Source organism: Salvelinus sp. IW2-2015, linkage group LG15, assembly GCF_002910315.2.
Source record: "Salvelinus sp. IW2-2015 linkage group LG15, ASM291031v2, whole genome shotgun sequence".
Lineage (NCBI taxonomy): Eukaryota > Metazoa > Chordata > Actinopteri > Salmoniformes > Salmonidae > Salvelinus > Salvelinus sp. IW2-2015.
The window spans coordinates 17,905,324-17,916,855 of record NC_036855.1 but is presented as its reverse complement, the minus strand read 5'-3'; the positions used below and the strand labels follow the sequence as shown (position 1 = coordinate 17,916,855).

General features: G+C 42.4%; 1 protein-coding gene across 1 annotated transcript; it reads left to right on the top strand.

The window, feature by feature from the left end:
• The first annotated feature begins 6,968 nt into the window (after positions 1–6,968).
• LOC111975059 (apelin receptor A-like) lies at positions 6,969–10,680 on the top strand. Its single transcript, XM_024003223.2, has one exon. It carries the CDS (start codon positions 7,133–7,135, stop codon positions 8,228–8,230), a length of 1,098 nt encoding a protein of 365 aa, XP_023858991.1. The 5' UTR covers positions 6,969–7,132; the 3' UTR covers positions 8,231–10,680.
• Positions 10,681–11,532: the final 852 nt, after the last annotated feature.

The window sequence follows — 11,532 nt, the reverse complement described above, 5'->3', positions numbered from 1 at the left end:
ACGAATTTGCAAAACGTATAATATGTTATGAWTTCTAGCTAGGTGTYGAACGTTAGCTAGCTCGCTAACATTAGCTAGGCTAGGGGTTAGGCTTAGGGGTTAGGGTAAAGTTAGGGTTAAGTTTAGGAGTTAGGTTAAAGAGTTAGGGGAAGGGTTAGCTAAAAGGGTTAAGATTCGGGTTAGGGTTAGGGTAAGAGTTAGCTAACATGCTAAGTAGTTACAAAGTAGCTAAATAGTAGTAAGTAGTTGAAAAATTGCTAATTATCTAAAATGATCAAGTTATCTGTGATGAGATTCGAACTTGCAACCTTTTGGAAAACATGTTTAACCGTCTGTCTTCTGTAACCATACCAAACGTAACATATCATAATAAATGGAGTGTTACATATTTACGTACAGAATAATACGAAATACTCTGAGACCAGGTTGAAGCGAAAGATGGCTGTCAGTCAAGACTCAATGCAAAGAATATGAAATATTTGAATTCTGGAACACCCACTCCTGGGGTGATTGTGGAGTTTGGTTCTTTCCAGAACACTCAAGATGACTGATATTCTGTTTGGATTCTTGGAAAGGGAACAATGAGGCTGATTCCTCCAGCTCCTAAGCAGGTTAGGGGAGAGTGGGGTAAGTTGAGCCACCCTTGTTTCTAGGAAACCGTACACAAAATGTATCATTTGACCAAATATTTAGGAAGAGGTCATMATTTCATGGAGTCTATGAAGGAAGAAACCACATTGAAAAAGTGATAAGCAAACCGATTTTCACCAAGTCAAATGAATTTATTGTGTTAGAGGTTTCATGATGCTTGGACTGTATCTAAACCAAGTAGATMGTTTTAARATTGTTCTATACATCAGTTTAGGTCTCTATTAGCTTCAATGTGAGATCTAGCATGAAAGTGCATTCTTGTAGCTGTGTGGGCTAATATAGTCAAAATGTTTGCTTTGGCGTAAGCTGAGCCAATGGCAAGTGGAGCGAATTGAAGTGTTTTCTTGCCAGGCGTAATGCAATGCATCAAATCAAWTTTTATTTGTCAAAGGCTTCGTAAACAACAGGTGTGGACTAACAGTGAAATGCTTACTTAGAAAGTAGATAAATAATAGACAAATAAAACAGGTCATAATAAATACACAATGAGTAATGATAACTTGGCTATATACATGTGGTACCAGTACCGAGTCGATAGATACTATATGTATATATAACTAGGAATAAAGTGACAGATAGGAAACAGTAGCAGTAGCATATGTGATGAGTCTATTTGGTTTACTATTTAACTAACTATTTTGCAGTCTTATGGCTTGAGGGTAGAATCTGTTCAGGGTCCTGTTGGTTCCAGACTTGGTGCATCGGTAATGCTTGCYGTGCGGTAGCAGAGAGAACAGTCTATGACTTGTGTGTCTTAGATCATTTTTAGGGYCTTCCTCTGACACCTGGATGGCAGGGACCTCAGCCCCAGTGATGTACTGGGCCGTCCGCACTAACCTCTGTAGCTCCTTGCGGTCAGAAGCCAAGCAGTTGCCATACCAGGCAGTGTTGCAGCCAGTGCTCTCAATGGTGCAGTTGTATAAATCCTTTTGAGGATCTGAGGACCAATGCCAAATATGTTCAGCCTCTTGAGGGGGAAGAGGCTTTGTCGTGCCGTCTTCACGACGGTGTTGGTGTGCTAGGACCATAATACTATAGATCCTTAGTGATGTGGACACTGAGGAACTTGACGCTCTCGACCAGCTCCACTACGATGTGAATGGGGGCCTGCTCGGCCCACCGTTTCCTGTTGTCCACAATCAGCTCCTTTGTCTTGCTGACATTGAGGGAGAGGTTGTTGTCCTGGCACTACACTGCCGGGTCTCTGACCTCCTCCCTATAGGCCGTCTCATCGTTATCTGTAATCAGGCCTACCAACGTTGTGTCGTCTGCAAACTTAATGATGGTGCACGGCCATGACTCCAACTGGGACTTGCTGGGAGGTAACAACAGTGCCTGGCCTAGGTGTTTGCCAGGTGTTAATCCTGTGTTAAAAGATGCTTAAAATTATTAAAAGACAAAAAAAAACTATTGTGACTGTGTTAAATTGTGTTTGGGAAATAAAGGTAGAAATGGTTTTAAAAAGGTAGTGGTAATTTGTAGGTGGCTTAATTTACCCTGTACCTGGAGTAAGTTGTGCCAAGACACCACTTTTGGACAAGCTATCTTGTCTAAACTGTAATTTTTAAATGAACTCTCATTATTTTCAGGGAGACATAACATCCTGAAATATATGTAGATATATTTGTTATAAAGAATACTATATTTCCCTTGATGGAGTGATGCTGAATGTAAAAACRTCTCAACTTACCCCACTCTCCCCTAAGACTTGTTTCTCCAAGTCTGCAGTCTGAACAACACAGCCGCGGTGTGACCAGGGTTGCTGTGAGACAGAAGCAGTCATATTGCAACAGCAGGGTCATTTGAACGCCAGATCAAAAGCACTCACAGCTGTGTCAGGGCCACCTTAGCCAGCTCTCACATGTGTGGTCTAACCCAGAGACAGCAAAACAACACAGGGACAGGGAAACACTTCCACCGCTATTACATGAACCAGTAAAATGCACAGTGTTCGGGATCTGTACAAATACGTGTATAGATTAAGCAAGGAAAATCTATTAAATCTGATTTGATTATAATCTAATAAACACAAATGTAAGCTAATGATCAGATGAAAAGGCAGTTAATGTGCTTCAAAAGTTCATTATAGATTAGTAGGCCATGTATTATCTGTAAGACCCAGACAATGGGCTAACCTGACCATCTGTTTCTTATCTGCCCTCCTTTATTTATTTATTTATTTATTTGGGAATTTATTTATCTTACGGATTCTGGGCCTGAAAACAGCAGGCAGCCAATCCTCTCCCTGGGGAGTGAGATAGAGGCAGACCCCAACCTACAGTTGAAGTCGGAAGTTAACATACACTTTAGCCAAATACATTTAAACTCAGTTTTAACACAATTCCTGACATTTAATCCTAGTAAAAATTCCCTGTCTTAGGTCAGTTAGGATCACCACTTTATTTTAAGAATGTGAAATGACAGAATAAAAGGTAGGGAGAATGATTTATTTCAGCTTTTATTTCTTTCATCACATTCCCAGTGGGTCAGAAGTTTACATACACTCAATTAGTATTTGGTAGCATTGCCTTTAAATTGTTTAACTTGGGTCAAATGTTTCGGGTAGCCTTCCACAAGCTTCCCACAATAAGTTGGGTGAACTTTGGCCCATTCCTCCTGACAGAGCTGGTGTAATTGACTCAGGTTTGTAGGCCTCCTTGCTCGCACACGCTTTTTCAGTGTTGCCAGCAAATTTTCTATACGATTGAGGTCCAGGGCTGTGACTGGCCATCCAATACCTTGACTTTGTTGTGTTTAAGCAATTTAGCCACAACTTTGGAAGTATGCTTGGGGTGATTGTCCATTGGAAGACCCATTGCGACCAAGCTTTAACTTCCTGACTGATGTCTTGAGATGTTGCTTCAATAATCCACATAATTTTCCACCCCATGATGCCATCTATTTTGACGTGCACCAGTCCCTCCTGCAGCAAAGCACCCCACAACATGATGCTGCCACCCCCTTGCTTCACTGTTGGGATGGTGTCTTCGGCTTGCAAGCCTCCCCCTATTTCCTCCAAACATAAGATTGGTCATATGGCCAAACAGTTCTATTTTTGTTTTCATCAGACCAGAGGACATTTCTCAAAAAGTACGTCCCCATGTCGAGTTGCAAACCATAGTCCGGCTTTTTATCTTCGGTTTGGAGCAAGTGGCTTCTTTCTTGCTGAGCGCGCCTTTCAGGTTACGTCGATATAGGACCGTTTTACTGTGGATATAGATACGTTTGTACCTGTTTCCTCCAGCATCTTCCAGGGTCATTTGCTGTTGTTCTGGGATGATATGCACTTTCGCACCAAAGTATGTTGGTGCATCTCTAGGAGACAGAACGCGTCTCCTTACCTGATGGTGGATGGACGGCTGCGTGTCTCATGGTGTTATCCTTGCTTACTATTTGTTGTACAAATTAACGTGGTACCTTCAGGCGTTGGAAATTGCTCCCAAGGATGAACCAGACTTGTGGAGGTCTACAATTTTTTCTAAGGTTTGGGCTGATTTCTTTTGATTTTCCCATGATGTCAAGCAAAAGGCACTGAGTTTGAAGGTAGGCCTTGAAATACATCCATAGGTACACCTCCAATTGACTCAAATGATGTCATTAGCCTATCAAAACCTTCTAAAGCCATGACATTGTTTCTGGAATTTTCCAAGCTGTTTAAGGCACATGCAACTTAGTGTATGTAAACTGAAAGTTGGTGATACAGTGAATATAAGTGAAAATACTGTCGTGTATAAACAATGTTGGAAAAATGGGACTTGTTGAGTGCTCCAAAGTAGATGTCCTACCGACTTTGCCAAATTGGGGACTAATAGGTGGTTGTAACAAGAATTGATGTGTGGTTGAACAAACAGTTCTAATGACTCCAACCTAAGTATATGTGATATCTTCCGACTTCAACTGTGTGGTGGTGTGTGTGTGTGTGTCGTGTGGTGTGTGGTGTGTGGGTGTGTGGTGTGTGTGTGTGTTGGTGTGTTTGTGTGTGTGGTGTGTGTGTGTGGTGTGTGTGTGTTGTGGTGTGTGTGTGGTGTGTGTGTGTGGTGTGTGTGGTGTGTGGTGGTGTGTGAGCTTGTATGTGTGTGTATCTTAATTAAGTTACTTTATATTTGTGGTGCGTCTGGGACTAGAAGTTGTTTTTTTGCCTGACAATTTATTCTGTTGCCTTTGCAAACCATATGTATTGGAAATAAAAAAATTCTGCGAAGATTGTAATGTACTCTCTCAAACACACACATACACACACAGAATCTGAGATTTGTTGTTGACTTTCAGGAGGACATTAGACAGTAGTTACTGCTGCTGAGCTGAGGGGTAGTTGTGTCTCTGCTGAGCAGCGACTGGGCGCCAGCTTCTCCATGCCGATGAGCGATGGATCAGAAGTGTAGAGTGAGGCCAATCATCTGTGTTCCCTGAATCCTCACAGATCTCCCCATGCTACCCTGCTGCCTCACGTTGGGTCTCTCTCTCTCTCTCTCTCTCTCTCTCTCTCTCTCTCTCTCGCTCTCTCTCGCTCTCTCTCGCTCTCTCTCTTAAGGGTTAAGCAACTACTAATATCCAAAACATTAGATTACACTGGTTGTCTGTTAGATTGACCTGCAGCCAGAGGTTTTGCCTTGGAGGATGGAATGGTGCCAATGTCCAATGAGCATCAGCGCTGGAGGGATTTCATCACTCTGATGTTGTCCTCCATGACAATGTTGAGAATATACATTGTCTTTTCTTTTGGAGGAGTATTACAAAACAGCCTGCATTATGTGTCAGAGCCCCTGCACAACACCACGGTCTCCACCGGGAGGAGCAGTTCCTTCTGGAGCCCAACAAGTGTCCAACCGCTCTAGTAGTAGCCTATAGGGTAGCTTTGTGTGGTTCATAAGCATTAGCCTGTCGGACTTTGAGCAGCTGAAATAACATTATTTCAAAACAATGTATTGAGTTGTGTGCCTTGCTCAAGGGCACATTGGCAGATGCTTCACTTAGTTGGCTCAGGGATTCAAACTGGCGACCTTTCGCTCTAACCGCTAGGATAGGGGATGAGTTTAAATCTTATAATCAATTTGCAAATGACCTTGATTAGGCTATGCATTCTTTCCTACAATGTTTTTTGAAGAGCTCAGTAGTGTAGCCTGTTATTGAAACATCACTGCACTGGTTTTCTCAAGCGCATAGCCAATGAGCAGAGCTTGGGTGGTGGGGAGAGAGCCAAATAAGCCTAGCATTTTCACTTGTCTTTTTYTTTTTTTAAAGCCGGAGTAGTTCAGGCCTTTATGTTTTAATTTTTGCATTAGCAAGTTAAACCTATAGGCCTACCACGATCAAAGTAAAGCAAGTTAAACCGAATGTGACATTTCCTTTCGTCTTTTTATCATGGAAATGAATCCCTAGTGAGAATTTAATTCACACATCCCTTGAGCTGTCTGTTTACATTTAATTTAATCATTAAACCCGTTTAACCAATTCTAAAGTGCCCACCTATCAATCTAATTACCACTTGATGTTTTTATCCAGACACACCGAAGATCTGCATGTTGCATTGGCAGCTGAATAGTATTCCTTATTATTGTCATATTTTAATTACCCTATTTCTAAATTGTTACACTTTATTACATTTTAAATAGAGCATTTTGAGAACCAAATGTAAGTGACAAGACCATCAGGTTGGGAAATCTCCAGGCATTTACTTTTAGCATTGAGGCATTGACATTGTAATTTAGTAGTTAATCTGTGAATTACAAAACTTGCCTGTCCAGACATGCCATGAACCCTTAAGATTGAGCAATAGTTCTCAAAATCAATTGAAAATCTTTGAAAAGGTGTGTTTGATTTATTGTTGAATTTAAAACAGAGGCAGCATGGTGCACCAAACATRTATATATATTTATGAAAATGGTTCACCAAAAATATTTATTTATTTATTTAAAAAAACATTTACATTGGATGTAACACTTTTCTCTATGAGCTTATTGTCACTATTTTGAAAATGAAAGGTTATTCAGCATCAATGAACGTAACTGAAAGTGATGAAAATTCTTTACAATAACATTTTCAAGAATATTTCAAAATAGATCACTTTTTAGGGAGACAATTGAAGATTATATTTTACCATTCCATTTTCAAATGCTATGAATAAAGCAAGACATGCTTCATGATGCATCACAACTGGATAAAGGCTGGTGTGTGCTGCTCTAGAGAGAGGTGAGAGGAGGGGGTGCAGGGCTAAGTGTTTAATGGGGGAGGGGGATTCGTCCTGGGAGGGAGGGAACTAGGGGTGTGGAGCACCGAGTTTAAAAAGCCAAGCAGCATTGCACCACTCACTCATACTGCCTGTGCTCTCCTCCAGTGACTGATAGGGACTCACCATTCCTTAAACGTGACTTTTTCTCTAGTTTTCAGTGTTGACATTTGGTTTGTTTGAATTTTACTGAACCAGCTCTGGACTGTACAGAAAGGATTTTAAAAGTTTGAAATTATTTTCCATTTCATACTCATGACTTGGAACATGGATCCCACTGTGGAGTATAGAGATACCTATGATTATGATTATGGTGACAACGAAACTATGTGTGACTACTCTGAGTGGGAGCCGTCCTACTCCCTCATCCCTGTCCTCTACATGCTCATCTTCATCCTGGGCCTGTCTGGGAATGGAGTGGTAATCTTCACCGTCTGGAGGTCCAAGTCCAAGCGCCGAGCAGCAGATGTCTACATAGGCAACCTGGCCCTGGCTGACCTCACCTTTGTGATCACTCTGCCCCTCTGGGCGGTGTACACAGCACTGGGCTACCACTGGCCCTTTGGTGTGGCCCTGTGTAAGATCAGCAGCTACGTGGTGCTGGTCAACATGTAYGCCAGTGTCTTCTGCCTCACCTGCCTGAGCTTTGACCGTTACCTGGCTATCGTCCACTCTCTGTCCAGCAGCCGGCTGCGGTCGCGGGGCACAATGCTGGCCTCCCTAGGGGCCATCTGGCTCCTCTCAGGCCTGCTGGCTGTGCCCACTTTGCTGTTCCGCACCACCGTGGACGACATCAACAGCAATCGCACCACCTGTGCCATGGACTTCAGCCTGGTCACCCTAAACGAGAGGCATGAGTCCCTGTGGATCGCAGGACTCAGCCTGTCGTCCTCTGCCCTGGGCTTCCTCCTGCCTTTCCTGGCCATGACCATCTTCTACTGCTTTATCGGCTGCACCGTCACGCGTCACTTTAACAACCTGCGCAAGGAGGACCAGAAGAAGCGTCGTCTGCTGAAGATCATCACCACCCTGGTGGTTGTATTTGCCATCTGCTGGACCCCATTCCACTTGCTGAAGAGCATGGACGCACTCTCGTACCTGAACCTGTCTCCCAGCTCCTGTGGGTTTGAGCGCTTCCTCCTGGTGGCCCATCCTTATGCTACCTGCCTGGCTTACGTTAACAGCTGCCTCAACCCCTTCCTGTACGCCTTCTTCGACCTGCGCTTCCGCTCCCAGTGCCTGTGCCTGCTCAACCTGAAGAAGGCCATGCATGGACAGATGAGCTCCATGTCCTCCACGCTCAGCGCCCAGACACAGAAGTCAGAGATACAGTCTCTGGCCACCAAAGTGTAAAGAGAGGGSAGGGATAGGTGGAGTGGGACTGCTGGCTGGTTCCCTGCTGCCACCACAGGAACAATGACTGGTAAACACACAGTTTTTTGGTGTCCGTTATTCAAATGCTTTTAAGGCGTAACAGACAATGAACCATATCAGATGAATGGACTTTGTTTTCCGGAACATGGGTTTGCATATACAGTATGTTTTCATTCTTGCGTATATGTACATTTCTCACTCATGTTCAACCCAACGGGTGCATCAGTGGGTAGGGGAGAAGCCCAGGGAGTCCTCAGCCCTACAGCGGTTCCCTCTAACCCCTGGACTGGACTCTGAAGCTGGCGAGAGTTGGCTGAGCTCCATATAGCTGCTTTTTTCCCCACAACGTATCAGAAAGGTAAATATACTTTTCAGACGGACTCTATTTTTCCTCTTCTCCCTTTCAACTGTTATTCTTTACTGTATGAGGGACCAGAACCCTGAACAAAAAGACAGACGGTCATAGAGGGTTTATTTCTGTTGTTGTTATGTATATCACATGCAAACCTGTTTACACTGGGTAAATCACAAATGTACAGTATTTTCATACTTTTGCTGTTTCAGATGTGTTGATATTTTGTTTTATTACAAGCACTTGTTAAATGAATGAAATGTAAAATAGGGGGAAATGTGTTTGCAAAGAGACCATATCTTCTTCAGGTTGTTGTTTGTGAAGGTAGGAGACTGGGCAGAGGAGGGGGGTTGTAAGAGGAGGAAAGGTGTTGCAGCTTAATTACAGAGTTTGAGGAGGAGACAGGGGCAGACAGGCAGATGGCAGCTGACAAATGTTGTCAGGGAAGTGGGTGGGGGCTTTACAGTGCCCTCTGGTGCCGGGGAGGAAAGGGAACTTTATGAATTTTTTATTGTATTGCATATATGTTTTTGACATCTGTGTAACTAACTACTGTATTAAAGAAATATGATCTATGAAATGGATCTCCTTGTTGATCTTTATGTAGAATTGTATCTCACGGAATAGGGGTATGTGTATTCTCTTTAACTTTGGTCCTGTTTGAAGTAACACACAAAGTTCTGTCTTTGAGGAAATTCATGATTAATCGTTATGGTGTGTTAATGCTTCATTCATTCTGCACATGTGAACTTTCACATTAGTTTATTCAGAGAGTATAGGATTTCAACATCATCCTGTTATTTCAGTGATAAGGATGTCCAGAGGGCTGCAGCGCTGCTATGAATGTCTTCCTCTTGGTTTACAGCACTGGACCAAACACTAGACCCTATTCAATCAAAACCAATATACAGATCTGAACGATAAGGAAAAAACATTTCTCCTGCGAACGTATATTCCATGCAGAGGTTTGAAAAAAAGTGTAGTACTTAAGGTGTCTAGAGATTATTACATCAAATATTTTGTTTGTCACTTGCTTCGTAAACAACAGGTGTAGACTAACAGTGAAATGCTTAATTACTTGTCCTTTTCCAACAATGCAGAGTAAAAATAAATAAAAACATATATATACAGTACCAGTCAACAGTTTGGACACACCTACTCATTCAAGGGTTTTTCTTTATTTTGACTATTTTCTACATTGTAGAATAAGGCCTGATTTGCGCAGTCTCCTCTGAACAGTTGATTTCGAGATGCGTCTGTTACTTGAACTCTGTTAAGCATTTATTTGGGCTGCAATCTGAGGTAAAGTTAACTCTAAATAATTTATCCTTTGCAGCAGCAGAGGTAACTCTGGGCTCCCGAGTGGCACAGCGGTCTAAAGCACTCAGTGCTAGGGGTGCCACTACAGAACCTGGTTCAATTCCAGGCTGTATCACAACAGGCTGTGATTGGGAGTCCCACAGGGGAGCGGTGCACAATTGGCCAGTGTCGTCTGGTTTAAGGTTTGGCTGGGGTAGGCMGTCATTGTAAATAACAATTTATTCTTAACTGGCTTGCCTAGTTAAATAAAGGTTAAATTTAAAAAAATCTAATTCCTGTGGCGTTCCTCATGAGAGCCAGTTTCCTCATAGCGCTTGATGGTTCTTGCGACTGCACTTGAAGAAACTTTAAAAGTTCTTGAAATGTTCTGGATTGACTGACCTTCATGTCTTAAAGTAATGATAGACTGTCATTTCTCTTTGCTTATTTGAGCTGTTCTTGCTACAATATGGACTTGGTCTTTTACCAAAAGGGATATCTTCTGTATACCACCCCTACCTTGTCACAACACAACTGATGGCTCAAACGCATTAAGAAGGAAAGACATTGCATTCCAGGTGACTACCTCATGAAGCTGGTTGAGAGAATGCCAAGATCGTGCAAAGCTGTCATCAAGGCAAAGGGTGGCTACTTGGAGGAATCTCAAATATAAAATATATTTTGATTTGTTTAACGTGTTATTTCATAGTTTTGACATCTTCACTATTATTCTACAATGTAGAAAATTATAAAAAATAAAGAACAACCCTGGAATGAGTAGGTGTGTCCAAACATTTGACTGGTACTGCATATATAGTGACATGAGGAATAAATACACAGTGAATAACGAATAACAAAAAAATACAGGGACCACATGTATCATGCCTTACAAATATAAACAAATATTGTCACATCGTGAATCACTGTCTACCCCATAGCACCAGTAGGGGAACCTCGAGTTCCAGTTCTACTTGTCTGGGCTGTATTCACAGAGCAGTTTGCAGGCCAAGCCCCCACATGTTGGCTGAATAATGGGGTAATTACCAATGAGTGACTCCTCTAAGGGGCCCTTTGATTTGACAGTAATGAGCTCTGTTGGACATAATCACTGAGTTTAGATTGGATGGAAGAGGGGGTCTAGGTTCCTAATCCTGGCAGAAGTTGGGCTGCAGGACAAGTCAATGTTTGTCCCTGTTGACAAGAGATTGCAGTTAGAAGCACTGAGTAGGGAGGAGGTGGGGGGAGGAGTGGGGTGTCTGCAGATGCTCAAACCAACAGACGCCGGTGATAAGAGCGGAGGACTCTTCCTGTGGTGATCAGAGGGGGGGAGACAGACAGAGAGATAGAGTTATTGGAAAGAATCATATATTTACAGTTTTGTCATATTTTATCCTTTAACACAGCCAAAACAAACTACATATGTGAAATAGTGAGAGAGAGAAGTAATTCATCTTTTTGTGTGTGAGAGATCATATTACCCGTTTACCATCTGGGGAAATGGAAAATATTTGACAATGATAAAGCATGAAATAAATCACATATGATTGTAATTCTGTCCTTATGCCATATCCTCATCCCTTAAAGGACACAAGTAAATTCAAGCATTTAAGTTTGACAGACTAAGCATGTT